Consider the following 21917-nt stretch of genomic DNA (forward strand, 5'->3'; position numbering starts at 1 on the left):
AGAAAGAGAGTGATGGGGGAGAGGGCGAGAGTGAGACGCACTTATCTGCATCAGTACCTAGTGATCACAGCTACGAGGAGATGCTGTTTGACGGATAGACGGTATACTTAACAAAACGGTATACATCCTGATCCGGAAAGATGAAGGGATTAAAACCACACGCCATGAAAGACAGACTGACCCTCTAATTGGTTCCTGAAACAGCTAGCAAGGGATCTACCAGTCATGCTAATGTACGGAGCAATACCAGTTGAAAGTGGCTTTCCGATCACTAGAGCAGATACCGTCGATATCAAAAGCCTTCATCTGTGTTGTTATTATTATTGTTATTGTTGTTATCATCATCATCATTAAGAAAACCAATACGAGATCAAAAAATTTTTTAAACATTAGAAAGAAACCATTTTCATCTTGTATGCATACCATTACAAAAATATAAAAAAAAAACCCTTCGAATAAAAATCTATGCAATATATGACAAGGAAATCTACCCAGAATTCACAAATGCATATATAAATATAAATATATCTATAGTGTTTATTTATATCACTACATGAAGGTTAATCCATTCGTATATATACATATGCAAACGAATTCACTCATGCTATAGTTTTTATATATTTTTATATACAACAAAAATACATTTACTACCATGTATATAAGAAAGAGTGAGAGAGATAGAGAGGGAGACATATATACATATATTCATATGCAAAAGCACCTGTTTTCTTAATACTATTTTTTCTGTTCCGTTATACCTCATTCATAATATTATGACCAGTTGTTGATTTATCTTATGTTCGATGCCTGAATGTTGATGTAAAGCCTTGGTTAGTGGATTTCTCCTTCATTCTTTATTTTTGTTTTTGCCGATTTTACAACCAGACCAGAATTTTGGTGTTTCCATTCACGTTTTGAAAATTGATATTTTTAGAAACAAATGTCCGCCCCTCCTTTCACGTATCCAAATTTATTTCAATCCAGTTCACGGGATAAGACAGAGTAGAGTTGACATATAAAACATATGAAAATATTGAAAACAATGAATTAAGCATTCTATAAATATTATGTATATATATATATATATATATATATATATACATATGTAAAAAAAATATGTTTTAGTATCGTATTGATTGTTTATAAAACATACCTGCAAACACATATTCCTTTATTATAAAGTGTTTGTTTGTCTATTATAGTTAACTATAAGTACAACATTTATTAGATTTCTTAGTATAGCATTATAAAAAGAACAGAAGAAGAGAGAGAAGAAAAGAAAAAAAAGGCCAACAAACAAAATTACATGAAATGTTCATCGTTTGAGAAAAAAAAAAGCCATTCGTAAAATCGGCAAAAATAAAAATATAAAAAATGCTTAAAAAGATAATAACCACTTACATCAGCAATTATCATCTACAAGTTTATTATTTCAAAAATGACTATGGAAAATTGCACCCCAAATCACACCAATCTCATTTATAAACATGAATAATATATGTCGACATTCCCATAAAACTGTTTACCAACACTAAAAAGTAAAGCCAAACATAGCATTCGACCGAGACCTACATATGCATACATATATCTATATATTTACATGTATACATAAAAAAATAAAATGAAAAAGTGGACAAACCACAAAATATAAAAGACAACATCACATCCAAAACACCATCAGTATACTATATTTATATATACATACACTCACAAATATATAGATACTTTCTATAACATATATATATACAATCACAAATATATAGTTATCTTTTATAATATATCTATATATGTATACACTCACAAATATATAGATACCTTTTTAACATATATATATATATATATATATATATATATATGCACTCACAGATATATAGCTACCTTTTATAATATAGTTATATATGTATGTACTGACAAATATATACATACTTCTCATACAATATATATATATATATTCGTAAATATATAAATATATTCCATAACATACATATATATATATATATATATATATATATATATATATATACACTCACAATATATAACTACCTTTTATAAAATATCAATATATACATACACTTATAAATATTTAGATACCTTCTATAACATATATACACTCACAGTATATACCTATCTTCTTTAACACACGCACACATACACACACATATATAATGCTCATGAATATATCGATACCTTCTATATCATATGCTTATATACACTCCCAAATATATAGATATCTTCTATAACATGTATACACCCTCACAAATATATAGCTATCTTTTATAACATCTACATCGGCATATACTCATAAATACATAGATACCTCTTATGACATACATATATACACTCACAAATATATAGATACTTTTTATAACATATCTATATATGCATACAGTTATACATAAGAATATCAAGTATAATAATATCTAAAAGAAAAGAATATAAATAATATATGTAAAAAAAAACAAAGAAAGAAACAAAATAAAATAGCAATATAAATTTGTATATATATATATATATACACACACACACACACATATATAAAATGATCTTATAATTCCTTTCATTTTCCAATGTGTACATACCAGGCCAAATAACATGATGACTACTTCCACGTTCCTCGTAACATTAGTTAGTGTGGCTTTGTGCTTATTGAGTTTCCCGGTTCTACCCCTGGTGCACAAGCCCTACCCAGAGGAAGAAAAACAGAACATTGGAACCTTAGCCGGAGATGTTCAAAACTGGGCAATACTTATTCAAAATTACATACTCCAGGTAAGTAGCGAATGTTCCAAATGATTGTATCTTGTATTCAAAGGCAGCACCATTTACCCGTCCCCTGCCCTTCCATCATTTCTCTTCCCCACCCCCTCCCAACTGGGTAAACCCCCACCTGCTGCGGATGCCCAGAACTTGTCGTTTCAACAATGTTTTATTTTTTCTCAAATATAAATTATATAGAATCATTTTTCACAAACTTCCACGAGCAAAGTTTCTTTCTGAGAACTACCCGTCTGTGGGACAAGATACCGTAGGGCTGCTTCTCAGCTGACTACAACAGTGTTGTTTCAAATTTGACGTGAACAAATTTTTGTTGGGCCGTCCTTTTAAATAATCGGATTCTGCCAAACTTCCACCATCTTTACTAACCATTCATTAATCCTTATCCTCAAGTGGATTTAGGCCTTGATAAAGTGTGATTCTTAATAAAACAAAAAACAATCTAACTTACTTAAATTTGTTTGAAGCTTGAAAAGATCAACAGATAGAATAAGCCCAGCATGTCCGACATATTCAATAAAATATGCCTGCATGAATAAATATTGCCTAATTGCGTTTCTGTATCAGTATATATATATATATATATATATATATATATATATATATATATATATATATATATATATATATATAAATGTCTATTCTTTGGCATGTAATACAAAGGGAGGTAATTCATTTAGTAAATATTATTTTTAATATCAACATGACGACAACTGTGCTTTTCCAAGTTAATTTAATTATCAAAGTTGTAGGTTAATTCCATACGATTCAAACAAATCTCATAGCCTATCGGTTATTTGATATGGGCCAGTTTTGGCCATTGGCTGACAAAAAAGTAATAGAAAGAAAAGGAATATAAATGTAATCCAATGCATATTGTCTAGTAGTATATCTGTGATATTCGGACGAATGTATTCCTATCTGAAGGCCGCGAGCACTGTTTATATAGCTTATATGCAAAATGATGTATTTACATTCTGTATAATGTTAACATATATATATATATATATATATATATATATATATATATATATATATATATAAGTATAGTATATGAACAATTACTGCATTATATTAACCCAGTATAATTCGGAATACTCTAAAATTGTATATATATATATACAAATATATATATGTATATATATATATATATATATATATATATATATATATATATATATATTCTGTATATTGTTAACATATATATGTGTGTGTGTGTGTGTGTGTGTGTGTGTGTGTGTGTGTGTGTGTGTGCGTGTGACAACCTTTGAAACCAAATTTCTACATATATCACACAAATTCAGTGAGTTTTCTAAAATTTCAATTTTTTTCTATGGAACAAAACGCAGTAAAAAAAGAAAAAAGTATTGTCTATTATTATTAGTTATTTCACAGATCTGCTTTCAGTTTCGAGTCTAGCTGATCATACCCAAATACCTTCTTTTTTTACTTTTGAAACCATGACTCTTTGATAATATATACGAAATCTGGACGAATTAAAATATTATATTTAAGCATATTTTATGAATGGACAAAGCCGCGCTCACCCCCCCCCCCACCCCGTCTCGCTAGTTAACCCTAATTATTTAATCTCAGCCATAAAAAACACGCATCTGCATCAAACTAAATTATACAATAAAACGAAGCAATGAAACAAGTATGCAATAATCTTTTATATATATATTTTGTTCATTGAGATTCATCACAATTTAACGTCAATTTCCAATCAAAGAAAAACTAACACGTATTTCTAGTAGAATTTGAAAAGATACTTGAATAAATTCTAGTAGTACCACAAAAAATCTCATGATCAGTTTGTGGCCAAATTAAAAACACAGACCACCATAGAACTTCATGTAAAAATGTCTCTAAATATCTAGGAAACAACACCTAAAGGCAAAGGCGAAATGAAAACACCAGAAAGAGTTAAAGTCAAGGAAAATTTGAATTCGAATGTTCCAAAAACTTGCATGCCCATCAAAAATCTCCCTCTTAAAAGTCAATTTAAAACTCAACTAAAATAACTGAGAAAACTATCAAAAACTAATTCTTACATTAGGCACCCAACGACTGATCCTTTCTTCCATTCGCTAAAGTTTTCATATATATATATATATATATATATATATATATATATATATATATATATACTATCTGTACTCACGTATTGAGCACTGTTGAAGTAACTGCTGAACAACGATACATAAAAATATATCGCCTTAATAAATTGATGTGAATTCATGAAATAATATATATATATATATATATATATCTAAAATTAAATCTATAAATTTGTTTGCATAGTTTTAAAGGTTAAAAACTTCCAAACTATATATATGTGTGTGTGTGTGTGTGTGTGTGTGTGTGTGTGTGTGTGTGTGTGTGTGTGTGTGTGTGTGTGTATTATAATTAATTATAATTAATTGTTGGAAAAATGATGTTTAATTATATGATTAAAATAAACACTGCCTTGAAACAGCTGTAAACAATTTTAGCATCTTTGTGTATTATAATTATAGATATTAAATCTCCGAAACAGTGTTTCATGGTAAACAACTGATGATCCCTTAAAAAATAAATTATTACTGGTACTATAGTGAATTCGAGAGAGCAAGTTGATGCAGTGATTGCAGGTGATTGAATGACTTACTTACTAAATAGTTTTCTAACGAATGATAAAAAAATTGTTTTTGTATAGTTTTAAAGGTTAAAAAGTTCCAAGACTATATATATATATATATATATATATATATATATATATATATATATATATATATATATATATATATATACTACCAGAAGTACCCGTCGTTGACTGGGTTCAAAAACAGCCTACAGAAAATGGACTGTGATTGATGAAAGCATGATAGGTTATGAAAAGGAGGGGGTTGTAAAGAGATAGGTTTTGATACTCAAAAATTTTACCCTAAGAAAAATATGATGAAAGTAAAGATAATTTTCACGGAAATATATCAACTTTGTTTCCCTTCGTAGCCAAGAGTGACCAACAAAATGATGTTTCCTTACAAAGAGAAAATGTTATATATATAATAATATAAATATACAAGAAATAAATGTTACCATAGTCAATAAAAGTCACTTTTATGGTAGAAATGTTCATTTGTTTGTATTTTTAAGTAGTTTGTAAAAAATTTTTTTTTTTTAATTCACGAACCGGTTTAAAACAATCAAAATGGCAGCAACTTTGAAATAGAGAGCCCCGTTTTCAATTTGAAGGAGGGGTACCTGAGCATTCTGTGTTAACAATTTTAGAGATTCCGTCAACGTAAGGAATATTTATAAACATATTTTAATGTTTTCCGTTATTTTGTGCTTGAGGAATATTCGATTATGGCATGTGTAGTTTATATAAAAATCCATTTAAGTAGTTATTGCCTCAAATTTTGTTTTAATTTCGTTTCGCTGAAATTATTTCAAGTAAAAACTATTTCAAAACCAAAAAAAACATGAACTGAGCTTTTATTGACTATGGTAACATTTATTTCTTGTATATTTATTTTTTCGGGTAGTCGTTTGTTGGTTTTCTGCTAAACACTCTTACTAAATAATATCGACGAAATATCGAAAAACAAAGAAAAAAAAACAGTTTTGAAAAATAATGAAGCTTTACTTACTTTAGTAAAATAATCCGAAACAGCAAAATGGGATATTAATAAAGTAAACACGTAATTACTTTATTTTTTTAAAGCAAAGAATCGATATAAATATGAATAAGAAGAAAATGGCGCCCTTTTCAAGCAGAACAGCTTCGTTTCAGTTTTACAGTATTCAACACTGTAGTATTGCGCAATATGATTCAACTCAAAAAAATAAATAAAAGCTAACGTGAATTAAAATTAAAGTTAAGGTGTTATTGTGGACTCTCATCCCTTTTAAAAAACCTTGTTAAACTTTGTGACATATTTAGATTCTATGGAGGTCAGGCGCGAATGAACACCCAATAATTTTATTATACCATATTTCTTCAAACTGAAACATAATTATCTCAGAGTCCATTTTCTGTAGGCTGTTTTTGAACCCAGTCAACGACGGGTACTTTTGCTAATATTTATATATTATATTATACAAAATATATAGTAGTGATTTCAAAAGTTTAAAAAAATATGACTTAGGTGTCATCAGCTAGAATAAAAACCAAAACATTTAGCTCGCCTGATTCAAGTTTATCAAAATTTTATAGACTAAACATATAAATGTATGTTTGTGCATGCGTAGATGCGTATTTGAAGTCGACTTACACCTGCCAAGTTCTAATTTTTCAATTTTGATCCATTAGCATCTATTTTTAACAGCTAATCGCCCCAGTAACCTCCTCCTTCTTCTCGCCAAAATGTCTATAATTAATCAAGCTCTAGTCCTAACTGTAATCTCTGAACGTATATTTCATGCATGGATAAAGCAGGGGAGGCTAGAGCAGTAGCCCTAGATATATCTAAGACCTTTGACAGCGTATGGCACGATGGTCTTCTAATGAAAATCAGATCCTTTGGTATTACTAGACGAATACTTAACATAATTAAATCTTTCTTAAATAAGAGAAGAATCCAGGTTGTCCTCGATGGTCATACATCAAAACAATATGATATAAATGTGGGTGTACCTCAGGGGTCGATCCTTGGACCTTTATTATTCCTGATATTCATAAATGACCTCACTGAAAAAATTGTCTCTGAGGTACATTTGATGACAACATCACGTTCTAAAACAGACATGAGGGAAAACAAATAAACACGTATCCAAGAAAATGGTGGAAACTGGAGGAAAAACTCCAGTCTGTAGTGGAATGAGGACAAAAATGAATGGTCACATTCAATGCTGCCAAGATTAAGCTTGTTTCCTTTAATAACTACAAGAAACTTGCTCAACCACTAATAGTCATGACTAATGATGCATTACCTGAAAGTATTTCGTTCAAACTCCTCGACTTAATGTTCATGGGGAACATGAGTCAGAACAGATACATTGAGGGTATTGCCAAGGCTTTTGCAAAGAAGGTGGGCTCTCTCTCTCTCTACAGTGCTAGAAAGCCTCAGAGTATCCCGTACCTCTACAAGGTCACCATTCGCCCATGTATGCAGTATTGTGGACACATTTTGGCTGGTACATTTCACTCTTAGACAGAGTTCAAAAGAGAGTTGTCAACCTAATAGGTAGCCCACTATCAGCTAGGCTTCAACCGCTGTCCCATCGATTCTAATAGTTTCTTCCCTAGGACTGCCAGACTTTGGAATTGCCTTCCTGGTTCCTACTTCCCGGACTGTATTGACACACAGAAGTTCAAGTGTAATGAAAACAGATATCTTGCTGCATAACTCCCTGCATAATATTCCTGAAAATTATGTCCCACATAGTAATCCCCTACATCAAAGTGGTACTGTGCCTTGTTTGGGGTGAAAATGCAATAAAAAAATAATTGAATTTGTTCCACGGGTCCGAATCTACCTATATATCAAGTTTCAAGTCTGCAGACCAAAACCTGACAGTAGTTTGGTAGAGACCATTCTGCACACACAGAGACAAGGTCACTTTTATATATGTTCTAACGCACCACATAGTATTGGCCAGTCGTAAAACACACTTAAATATGATATTTACTTCCTACAGATTTCATATTTATTATTAGAGAGCTAATAACTATTGATTATTAGATAACACACTATTGATTATTAGATAACACACTATTGATTATTATATTGTATCCAATACATAGTACAGATTTCGAAACTTAAAAAATTATGACTTTGGTGCCATCGGCTAGAATCGAAACCAAAACAATAGCTCTCAACCTTATTAATTACCATCTATACTATATCCTCACGCATATAAAAACTAAAAAATAATCTTGTAAAAGGTATAAATGTATATTTGTGCATGCATAGAAGAGTTCTTTAAGCTAACTTACGCCTACTAAGTTCCATTTTTTTGTAATTTTCACCTCTTGGCAACTATTTTTACAAACTAAAAAACAAATCAAATTTGTTCCACAAGCTCAAATCTTCTACATATCAAGTTTCAAGTCTATAGACCAAAAAATTGACAGAGTAATTTGATAGAGACCGTTCCTTACACAGACAGGCAAATCCACTTAGACAGAGAGAGAGAGAGAGAGAGAGAGAGAGAGAGAGAGAGAGAGAGAGAGAGAGAGAGAGAGAGATGGAGAAATAGATAGATAGATAGATAGATAGATAGGATGGACATAAATCTTGTTACAAAATAAAACAGATTTATCCTACCAAAAAAGTAATTTCAAAATCCAACTACAGAAAATGATTAGCAAATGCTTAAGCAATATGGCGTAAATATTATTCAAAATGTTTCCCTCGAGCCTTGACTACATGATGAAATCTTTTTAGGAAATCATCTATGGCATCCCGGACAACATTTCAGGGTATTTTCTTCCAGCATTTGTTCAATTTTATCTTAAAAGCTTCAATATTTTTGCAAGGATTAGAATAGGCGCCACTCTCCAGGATTGACCACAAACAATAATCAAGAGCATTTAGATCAGGTGATGAGGGAAGCCGTTCTTCTTTGCTGATCCACTACAACACTGATTTGTTACTCTAGCAGTGTTGCTTGTCACCCCATCTTGTTGAAGAGTCAAAAATCAATCACCATACACAGAATTACACCATGAGATCGGTGATCCTTTACGAATATCCTCAATGTTATGTTCTTTGTTAATCTTGATCCTTTGAGGGGGAAAAAAAAACAAGTGGAGATTTCTCTCTTTTAGAAACGGCTGCCCAGACAAGCAATGATGCTGGTTTCTGCGTTCTGAAAACCTTTCTTGTATTACCAGGTCCTTGGTGAGGTTTTTGCTGTCCTTGCCATTTGTCTCATGGGTCTACTTAGATTCCGCCTGCTTTTTTCCCCTCATATTTTTGATAAGTTTAGGTGTTCTGGAGGTGCGGGGACGGCCTGGTTGTGGTATATCTATGATCAACGAAGTTTCCAGGTAACAATTAATCAGCGTTTTTATCAACATTTTGTTGATTGTGAATATTTCTTGTGGACGCATAGCTCTTCTCTTCTTGTTTTAAAGGTGAATTTTCTATTCAATTCCATAGACATTGTTAAAAATTAGTGTCTTTTGTTTCTGGAAAATAAGAAATCATATATTAAACTATTATGTAATAACAATAAAATAGTAAATTTACTTTAATATTATCATAAAAAACACTCCTGAAAATGTGTAACAGTGTCTATTCTCAACCTTGTATATATATACATATATATATATATATATATATATATATATAGTAATCCACATACAGTGCTGTTTCGCAGCTCATCAGTGTGGCTAGACAGACAAATACCTCAAGCCAGGATTGAAACCCGACCGTCTGCACGACAGTCAAGGCTCCTAACCATTACGCTATTGGTGGCTGCTGAGGGAGTAGTGAGTTTAACGATGTTTTGACATCGTCCTTCAGGAGGCCTCAAGTTTTGACAAGCTTCTGGGCTTGACCATTACTCCTGATCTTAAATGGAACACGTACATCAAATCTGTTGCCAAGGCCGCTGGAAAAATGGTGGGATCTTTCTATCGATCCGGTAAATATCTCACTGCTGATTCTATTCTCTATCTATATAAGAGCCAGGTACGTCCAAGGATGGAATACTGTTGCCACATCTGGGCAGGTGCTGCTAGAAAGGACTTGTCCTGCCTTGATAGAGTTCAAAATAGACTTCGTAGCCTCGTAGGAGATGTCCTTTTCTCCTCCTTGCAACCTCTATCTCACAGAAGAGATGTTGCGAGTTTGTCTCTGATGTATCGTTATTTTCATGGAAAGTGTTCGACTGAGCTTCAATCTATGGTCCCCCTCGCCAAACTTTCAAAAGAAACACTCGTCTAGCTGTAAACACTATCAATAATTCCCCCCACTCTTTATCTGTGCCTAAACCTAAACGTAGATTCCATGAACAAAGCTTCTTTCTTAGAACTGCACGCCTGTGGAATTGTCTTCCGTTTTCCTTCTTTCCAGCTGACTACAATATGGTTGTGTTCAAGTCTAGCGTAAATAAGTTCTTGATGAGCCGTTCCATATAAGTTATCAAATTTACCAAATTTTCATTACTAATGATTACTATATTGTCCAATTTCTACATTACACTCTTTAACCCTTATCCTTGAGTGGCCTCTTGGCCTTGATAAGTGGTGATGCCTATGTAAAAAAAAAAAATAAAAAATACCTCCGCTCGATTTATTTACACAAAGAGCGTCACTTATATGCTAATGGTAATTCGTGCTTCACTTCTCAATATACTCAACTCAAGATGAGGAGCATTATAGTCATCCACATACAGTACTGTTTCGTTGTTTCACAGCTCATAAGTGCGACTAGACAGGCAACTATCTCAAGCCAGGATTGAAACCCGACCGTCTGTACATATATAAAGTAATCTATATATATAAAATGATGAAATCAAAAGGATGCAGTGTTTACCTGATATATGCAATGGTAAACTTCAATCTTATATAAATATCAGTGTTCATATATAGATAATTTAATCCCAACCGAATAAAAAAGCTATATTCGCAATAGAGAGTAGAGCTTTCTCTTATATATATATATATACGAGAGCATTCCAAAAGTAGTGCCTCCTACTTTTATTCCACCCGAATGAACCTGAGGGATTGCAAATTGCATTGTTATGATGGCTAGACCTATGCATACATGACGCGAAAATTTTATCTCTCCTTGCAGATATTGACGATGTGAGACTCTAAGAAAGCAACTCCCTGTCATGGACGTTTGTCAGAAGCAGAGATGTGTCATTGAATGCCTAACATTGAGAATGTGGTAACTATGTAGAAAAAAGAAATTCTGGAGCATAAAAGGTTTCTTGCTTTAATGGTTACACTCCCGTTTTCGTAGCTCTTCAACGTTTTAAGTTTTGAGTTAAAAATTAGATGGCCTTATTTAATTTTTAGATGACCCTCATATATATATATATATAGTAAGTTATAAAATATATATGGCGATTAAGCTACACTGAATATTCCGCGTTTCATCCACTTTAGGACTCTTCAGGCGCAAGCCTGAAGAGTCCTAAAGTGGATGAAACGCGGAATATTCAGTGTAGCTTAATCGCCATATATATTTTATAACTTACTAACTAGCTCTACTTACATATTGAGCACCTTTGAAGTAAATACTTAAAGTTTACGCATAAATGTATACTTTTGCATATTAATTTTATGTGAGTAAATGAAGTAGTTATATATATATATATATATATATATATATATATATATATATATATATATAGAGAGAGAGAGAGAGAGAGAGAGAGAGATGGATTTGAAAATACTATGGAAACATGTTGTTGATCTTTGTTCAATCCCATCCAACGTCGGGTTTCCCTGCTAGTCTATATATATATATTGTTTATTCACCTTACATCGTATCTTCCATAAGTATAGACTTATCTTTTATCATTTTACTACTTGAAAATATTAGAAGAAGCACCTCCTGTAATATAAAAACATATTTCAGACATAATGCAACTATCGCACTCTACTAACTCTGAATACTCATTGCTACAAATAGCATAACGTACCGTAAGAGAATAATTAATTGGCTGTGTGTAGGAAAATAGAAAGTGGATCCTTGGTTTACTTTCGGCTTCCCTTATTTTGTCCTTTAGTCTTCACATTCCAGGAGCAATGTTTCTGGCAAATAGGGAAAAATTGCTGTTTTCTGGGTCAGAATCTATTCCATTTATAACTTATTGTTAGCAAGTTTGTGTTTTATCTTGAAGTAGTATTTTTTTTTTTTTTTTTAGCTTTTTACATCAAGTGGCTTCATACCTTGCCTGGAGTGATTTCCTTGAAAAAAATAATCTTTTGGTGTCGAACTCTTGATTTTATAAAGAACTCTGTGACTTATCAGAGAATATTATAGTATTTCAAAATGCCACAGTTCTCTGAACCATTTCATGAGCCCAATTTTTTAATCTCTTTGATATTTGTTGGACGAAAAAGTGGTTTCTTCCTTGACATAGTAGCCTAGTTTATGAAGATAGCTAACAGCTGTTCTTGGACTGACACCAATCTTTTTGCTACGTTTGAATCCTTATTCTCAGCATTACTCTTAGCAAAATAACCCTATTAATAGTAGAAAATAGAAAGGTTTTCTTATATTTTAAATCAACAAAATAAACCTTCAAATTGACCCTCAATCATGACGTTTTGTATAGAACGCCATGCCCACAATACCAACTCGCTGAGATTTAGAAACTTCTAGCACTCCTTTTGTCTGTGGTATTATATGTGAAACCTGAAATAGAAAAATTAGGTATAAACACCAGTTGATACATGTTAAATTCATTTTAGGCATAAAATGAGAATTAAAATGTACTTTGTGCTGATGCCTATTTATTTCTGTCAGACCATTTTTTTCTATATACTTTAATTACAAGAAATGCATATTAAAATATGGCTTAGTTCTGGGATTAAGTTAGCTTGAAAAAAAATCGGTTTTAATTGTTATAATTATTCGTAATTTCTAACTCACTGGACAAGTAATCCATCTCTAACTTATCGATGTGTTTCTCTCACTTTATCCTGATTCAGCCGATCTGTAATATGTCTTAATGCCTCAATGAGCATTTAGAGAAAGAGTGACTCTCTTTTTTCAGCCTTGCCATCTAATTTACATAATGTCTGTACACACCACAATCACATATGTAAATTAAATGGCAAATCATAATTCTATTCACTCGTGTTATCCATAAGGACAATATAGAATTATTATTATTTTTTTTTACACAGTGATCACCACTTATCAAGACCTGGAAGCCACTCAGGGATAAGGGTTATTGCAAGTACATTACGTTAATGTGGAGATTTGATGAAGTGCTTACTTAAGGGGGCGGTTCATTAGGAATTTGTTAATGTTGGACTTGAAGACATCCAAGTTGTAGTCCGGTGGGAAGCAGGCAGACAGAACATAGTTCTACTGGCGTGCAGTTCTAAGAAAGAAGCTTTGTTCATGGAATCCGCATTTTGATTTAGGCACAGATATAGAGTGGGGGAAATTTTTCACAGTGGATTCAGCTAGACGGGTTTTTTTTGTGAAAGATTGGCGAGGGGGGACCAGAGATTGGAGTTCAGACCAGCACCTGCCATGAAAATAACGATAAAACAATGATAGGCTCGCAATGTCTCTTCTGTGGGAGAGAGGTTGCAGGGTAGAGAAAAGGGCATCCCCCACTAAACCACGAAGTCTATTTTGTACTCTGTCAAGGCAGGATAGGCTGTTTTTAGCAGCTCCTGCCCAGATATGGCAACAGTATTCCATCCTTGGACGTACTTGGCTTTTATATAGATAGAGAATTGCATCAGTAGTGAGATATCTTCTGGAGCGGTAGAAGGATCCCACCATCTTTCCAGCGACCTTGGCAACAGACTTGATGTATGTGTTCCATTTCAGATCAGGAGTAAAGGTCAAACCCAGAAGCTTGTCAAAACACGGGGCCTCACCCACACGAGAGCCATCCATCACAATTGATGCCAGATGGGGATCAGAGCGTTGATGATATAAGGATAGGAGTTTGGTTTTGGATGCATTAAAGGTAACCAGCCATGTCTTCCCCCACTGAACCACGCGCTCGAGATCAGAGGAGAATTATGGAAGAAGTATATCTAACCAAATATGTCACGGTTTATCGATTTTCGAATGAAATCAAAGTAGAATAGTGGAAGTGGTTATGACCGAATGGTTCATATATATATATATATATATATATATATATATATATATATATATAGTACGTTTGTAAAAGTATCTATTTGGATATATGTTATGTATGATGTTATTTAGGAGTACTGGCGTGTATGTATATATCTGTATACATGTGCAGATATTCGTGTTTTGATGCCGGTGATTCAAGTAACATATATAGGTGCTTTATGGGTTGAACGAACAGGCGTTTTATATATATATATATATATATATATATACGAGCAGGGAGACTCGACGTTGCCCGGGGGAGTGAATGATGATCAACAAATATTTCACACTCCTATATTTTTATTGTCATCGAAATCCGTGGAATCGCCCGGAAGGAAGCATCACATGCCTTCATGCAGTCAAAAAAGAAATTTATGTGCAGTGTTCGAACCTACAGACCATGTCGTGGAACCCCCCCCCCCAAAAAAAAACATGTAAATTTTCAAGTCTTATAAAATTCTTTGCAGTTAATGAAAAAAATTAAGACATTTATGTGCAGAGTTTGAACCTACAGACCATGTCATGCCAAAAGATATCTCACTGCTGATGCAATTCTCTATCTATATAAAAGCCAAGTATGTCCAAGGATGGAGTACTGCTGTCACATCTAGGCAGGAGCTGCTCAAAACAGCCTATCCTGCTTTGACAGAGTACAAAATAGACGTTGTGGCTTAGTGGAGGATGCCCTTTTCTCTTCCCTGCAACCTCTGTCCCACAGAAGAGACGTTGCGAGCCTGTCTTTGTTTTATCGTTATTTCCATGGCAGGTGCTCGTCTGAGCTCCAATCTCTGGTCCTCCCCTTGCCAATCTTTCATGATAAACCACTGTCAATAATTTTCCCCACTCCTTATCTGTGCTTAAATCTAAACGTAGGTTTCATGAACAAAGCTTCTTTCTTAGAAGTGCACGCCTGTGGAACTCTCTTCCATTTGCCTGTTTCCCACCTGACTACAACTTGAATGTCTTCAAGTCCAACATAAACAAATTCCTGATGAACCGCCCCCCTTAAGTAAGACACTTTATCAAATCTTCAATACTAACGATTACTACGATACTATCCCATTGATTACTGTACACGCAATAACCCTTATCCCCAAGTGGCTTCCGGGCCTTGATAAGTGGTGATTACCATGTAAATAAAAACAAAAAAAAACATACTATCAACTTACCCACAGTAGAATATTCACAGCTTGCTGTTCTATCATCGTTGCTAATCGACACCATGGAAAAAATGGCTTTACCGATGGTAGATAAATTAAAATAACGGTTTTGCTTATCAATTATCAGTAACTATCGTGAGTATTCTGAGACAAAACTTTACTAAGATCACTCCCAGACTTATACACTAAAGTTTTGTACATTTTAAAGAAAATCTGTTCAGCTGTTTCAGAGTCTATAAGAAACTCACACACACACACACACACACACATACAGATAAAGTTGCATTTATATAATTGTAGGGATAGTATCACTTATATATATATATATATATATTTAGCTTTATCCATTGCGTTACGTGTCTGGAACTAAAACAAGGATTGGAATCTATATATATAAATTCGTATTCCTGTCTGTTTGTGTAGAATGATAAAAGTGTCACCCTAAAGAAAAAAACACTACAGCTTTATTTTAAAGCTTCTATTGAAAAAAATTAATTCAGGTAACCTGATTATATAGTAGAGCTGACATCTATTCAATGTAGCCGCCTTCAGCCTCAATCACCACCTCGGTACCTGTCCGGAACTGGGAGCATGCTTTTTCCACAAGTGCAGGTGGGAGCTTGACAAATATTCAGTGAATGGTGGCGATCAGGCTTGCTTTGGTGTTGTGGGAGGTTATGTTGGTGATGTTCTCAATGTATGACCAAACGAAGTAGTCCAGCGGGTTCAGATCGGGGGAGAAGGAGGAACCAGTGAGAAAAAAATACAAAGTCGTAGCACTCCTTCTGAAACTAAGCCTGGGTCTATTTGGACTTGTGGGCTGGCGCTGAGTCCTGCTGCCATACCTAGGGTTTGCCAGCGGCCACCTGATTGAATCATGGGATCACCACACTCTTCAGCACATCCAGGTACACTGGTGTTGACTTTCAAGCCGACTTTAAAGATGTGAGGTGGCATGATGTGGCCCTCACTTGAAACCACACCAAACACCATAACTGTAGCCGGAAATTTTTTTATCACCCTGGGCACGTTCTTGTTATTCATGGCAATCCAGCGATGCATTTTGAGGGTGCTGGTAATGGTCCAGTTGTCATAACTTGGATTGGTAGAGAGCAGCGCATTTGTACAGCAGCGCATTTCTGATCTCGCTCATTGAACATTGTGTCACTTTCAGATGCGATGGAAGGCTCATATCACTATTGGGATTTGTACACAAGTGGCCAACTAATAGATGGTCTGCAACAAAAAAACAAAAACAATGAAAACTAGTTTTCATGAAACGGAAATGGAATTATGTTGTCTTTTCTAGGGCATATATATGAGTTAACATACGATGTACGGCTACTGATTTATATACATATTTATTTATTAATATATGTAAAAATGACATCATCATCATCATCATCATCATCACCATTACCATCAGTTTAACATGTGTTTTACATGTAGGCATGCCTTGAACGGCGATGCTATCATTCCTTCAGCCATAACTGGGTAGAAGTCATGGTTGACGGAACATGGGGTGCTATACCAGAGGATTAAATAAAGGGTTTCATTCAAAATTCTGTGCAGATTCCTGAGTTTGACAGAAAGATTCCTAAGTACACCAAATTACACTTGAAGAGGTTGGAGGTTACATCAACCAAAACGTTGTACAAATATCACTCAAGATAAGAACAGTAGTTCGAATAATCGAAATAATAAAATAATCAATCCTCATCTGAAAAATTCAGAACTGTAAAAAATACTTCAAGTCGAAAAAATAGTCAACAGTAAGTATTATATGGATAGGTTCCGACACAGAGTACCACAATGTTTACTCCTTTGTCAAAAACATCGCTTATGGAATGTGAGGACTAAAGGATAATATAAGGAAAACAAGAGTTACCAGGTTGCCAAAAATAAACCCAAGATTCATTTTCTACTAGCTTGACGGATTAAGAATAAGATGAAGTCAACCGTCTTATTAGTGTTGATAACCTTTTGTTGCAACACATGATATCAATCGCACATTGTTTTGATGTAGATGACACATGGCCGAAAGTGCAATGCCCAACCCAGAATGAGTGTATCTGGCAGATGCGAAGTCATTGTTCATTCCATAAGAATAATGTAGATAATACGCCATTAGATTCCTAAGATTTGTTAAAACTAGATATGAAAATTTTTTCAATAAGATGCAAGGAGATCATATCATGAAAGTTTGCCATCAACCGTGTTTTCTTCTGCTAATATTTTGTATAGTCATGGAATCATATCACATCTTATTTACATTTATTTTTTAAGATAATCGCTTCAGACAGTGGATGAAGCCACTTGATGTAAGGAGTTTTAAAAAATATCACTCCAAGGTTAAAAACTAACCAACAATAATCATTAGATGGATAGATTACGACCCAGAAAACAGCAGTTCTTCCCTTTTTGTTAGGAACATTGCTCCTGGAATGTGATGACTAAAGGACAAAATAAGGGAATCAATAGTTAGGAGGCTGTCAGAAAGTAAACCCAAGATCCTCTTTCTACTCTCTCTCTCTTTCCTTTGGTCATAAGAATTCAACACACGGTGGCACACTCGTTTTTTTTTTTTTGTTTTTTTTTTTAGTCACTCATTTCACCCCCCCCCTTCCTCCTTTCAATGTATGGCTTCTTGAAGATGCAATGCTAGGATAATCTGTCAAGATGTAGTGGCATGCAAATGTATGGTGATGCGTTGGTGAAACCTGGAACTAACCACTTAATTGTATGCTTCAAAAACGCAAGTATAAGTCCAAGTACTCATAAATATTCTGAGAAAAAGAGATAATTTTGAATATAATTAGATCCCCTCACCAATTTGAATGCCTGAGCCCTTCTTCTATCTTTTCCTCATAATTTATATCCTTTGATGTATTATTCTTATTTTATTAGTTCTTGGATTTGAAATGAAGTCTTCTAAGTTGGGAATGCATTTAAATTGTAGTACAAATACTTGTAAAAGAATTCTATATAATATAAACCAAATTCTAAAATAAGGATTAATTGCACAGTTCATGGATCTTCTGCCTTACCATTCTAGAGTGTTTGAATGCTAAGCATTTAATGAATGGTTGAGTGGCTGCAACTAATCAAGAGATATTCAACTTTTGAAGAATAGTTTTTCCCTCTGTTTGACTCTTCTATACTCTCCAAAAACCCCTTGCTACGTCAAACAAAATCCCTAAAATGGGGTTAGGGTTAGGGTTAGGGTTAAATGTGTAGACACTACAATTAAGAAATGTGCAGAGTTAATCTGTAACCTTCATTCCAATTATACAAGCTGGAAGCGAGCAAATCTGGCACATTTTTTTCATTTTCTTCTATTCACTACTTTTATTAATGAGAAAAGTGAAAGATTATTTCAATATATTTTGGGTAGATTTTAGACCATGCATCTAATATCTGGGTCCTTTTGGCTAAGAGCCAAGTGTAATAGCTACACTTCATCTTTTCTGTCCCCGGTCAGTGAAATAGAAATTCTTCTGATTTGAGACAATTTTATTTTTTGGGTACTTATGCAGAATACGAACCGTGTTGAAATAATAACATTATTATTTAGAAATCTATTTTCTTAACTATTCTGTATTTTTGCCTAACAATTTAAAAATTTAATTTAACTTGAAAATCCTGATAACATGGTCTGTATTTTGCATAAGTACCAATTTTGGTCCTAACTCAGTGTGCCCTTTTGGGGATACTGGAATTATTACACATTAAAAACTGACCTTGTGTTTGATTGTGCCATACATGGGGATGGGCAAGTAAATAGGGACTGTAAGAACAAAAAAGTTGGAACAAAATTAAATGTAAGATCAATTTCACAAAGTTGCGTCTCTCTGAATCAGCACCATTGAATAGTTGCATCTCACTTAACACTTTACTCTCATCATCTACCGGTATCTTTCTTGCTGATGAGTTCATTTGAATAGGAGTTGAAGTTTGTTGTGGTGGAACTATCTGTGTTATCCACGAATGAACTAATTCATACACAATAAATACCGGAAGATGAGGGACTCGATATTCAGTGGACCAACCAAGGTTGTTCGTCAGCTTGATCAACAACCCTCACTTTTGTATGTTTTTGTTAATACATTTTGCTAATCTATTCACATGTTTTTTGTTTTCTTTGTAACGTTTTAAACAGGATTATAACACACTTAAACTTGGAATCAAATAGGCGAGCATCACAGATTCGGATGTGGAGTTTATTGGAATGAATTTGGTATGCAACCATTCTCCTATTATTGTAAGGCCAATGGTTTTCCAAGACAGACAACAATAACCGATATCGCCAGAAAAGGTCTGGATAAAACTGGGTTCCCTTCCTAAATTTTGTTTTTCTGTTAAACGAGTCAGACTTCTGCATAGAGCTTATGAAGACCGTGTCTCTGAATTGTCTGGTCTGCATGAAGTTTTCCTCGTTGGTTGCAGTTATTTATTAACCTGCAGGATATACACATGACACTGAGAACAGCAAGGTTCAGCAGTTGTATGCAAAGCCAGGAAAGATCTGGCACAGAAGCAATGTTGCCACTGTCATTCCATTGTTTACAGTTCTGCACCTAACCTGTCTTTGCTTGCTACATGCGAAGACAGAGGACAACGGATCCTGATGTCGGCTCTTTCTGGATTTTTATCAGAGCCCTTTTAGCCAAGTGATTCTTACATTACCACATGGTTGAGGCTCCAGCTTGCGTGCTTTGGGGAGTGTGGAGCCACTCTTTAATTGCCATTGCTCCCAGGTCCACTCTGACCCGGAGTGGTAGTACCTGTTAGGGTCCCAACTATGGGTTAAATAGAAACCGACTTGAAAAAAAAAACAATATCAAATATATTCTATTAAAAAAAATTTCTTCAAAATCACTGGATTCGGCATTAAATAACCTGAAAAGGGTTGATATGCCGTAAAACAAAACCAACCAACCAACCAACCTCTACCATGGTAGTGAAGGGTTGAATTTTAGAGTAAGGGTGGGGTGGGGTTCTTCCTAAATTAAACTGTAAGATGCCAAATATGGTCATGAAAAGTGTGATAGAATCATCATTTTTCCATTTTTATGTGTGAAATTATTGTTTTGGGATGTTACTTGTAGTGATACATTTTTGACTAGCAATTTATAATACAAACATTTGAATACCAAGAAATAACAGCATTCACTCCCCTGCCACCATAGTTCCAGGTGTTTCTTAAATGCATAGAGCAATAAATGACATTGTTGCTAGGTTGCGTCATCTAAGGTGTATATGACCTTGTTATGCACACCGTGACCAGCATTATTTTCTTGTCCTCCTCATCATTGCAATCAATTAGCACAGACACAAAGGGATTCTTTTCAATGGAGGCTGGAGGCTTTATTAGCTTTAAGACAGAGTGACAAATATGGTTACAGATAACATATATATATATATATATATATATACACACACACTGAGTGTGTGTGTGTGTGTGTGTGTGTGTGAGAGAGAGAGAGAGAGAGAGAGAGAGAGAGAGAGAGAGAGAGAGAGAGAGAGAGAGAGAGAGAGCTTGGGTTGTCATTTTATGGTTAGCCCACACTGGTTTTGATTTTGGAAGTGAGTAGGTTTTACTTGAGGGTCTGGTAGAAAAGAGAATAGAAATCTCCCCACTCCGGAAACGATGTCAAATTCTTAACTTCTACTGGGGTTATCTTTTGACTCTTAATTCATTAATCCTTCTACCCATTCTAACTCTCATTTTTCCTGGGGTTTTCATGATGTAACAACATCACCAGAAAATATCTAGAAAACATATGGATTTCCTGCCCAAACTGTGCTATTGCAGAATGACCAGATTGAATCTCTTCTAAAAAGGAAAGTCATTTGATGTGTCACTGATGTGGACAAATTTTATACCAGCAATACATGCATATATATATATATTTTTTTTATTCCGCCCTGATGGATCAGAGGGGATGACAAATTGCATTTTATGATAACTGAGCTTATGCATTCGTGACCTGAAAGTTTCATCTCTTCGTTGCAGATATTGACGGTGTGAGACAGCAACCTCTGTCATGGACGTGCATCAGAAGCAGAGATGTGTCATTGAATTTCTCCATGTAGAAAATATTAAACCGATAAACATTCATCAGCGCCTGTTGAACGTTTATGAAGCCAATGTAGTTGATATCAGGACAGTTAGAAGATGTATTAGTCGATTTCAGAATGACAACAGATATGTGAGTGA

The 21917-nt window shown here is 34.1% G+C and overlaps 1 protein-coding gene across 1 annotated transcript in view; it reads left to right on the plus strand.

Annotated features, from left to right (window-relative positions):
* Positions 1-2460: 2460 nt before the first annotated feature.
* Positions 2461-21917, plus strand: part of LOC145288040 (voltage-dependent calcium channel subunit alpha-2/delta-1-like) — a 190070-nt gene continuing 170613 nt past the window's right edge. The window contains exon 1 of the mRNA XM_080136058.1: positions 2461-2769. Coding sequence (XP_079992184.1) covers positions 2593-2769 — 177 coding nt within the window. The 5' untranslated portion in view covers positions 2461-2592. The remainder of the gene's footprint in view (positions 2770-21917) is intronic.

The sequence above is a fragment of the Euprymna scolopes genome, chromosome 11 (assembly GCF_053919585.1).
Source record: "Euprymna scolopes isolate OS-2025 chromosome 11, ASM5391958v1, whole genome shotgun sequence".
In the NCBI taxonomy this organism is placed as follows: Eukaryota; Metazoa; Mollusca; class Cephalopoda; order Sepiida; family Sepiolidae; genus Euprymna; species Euprymna scolopes.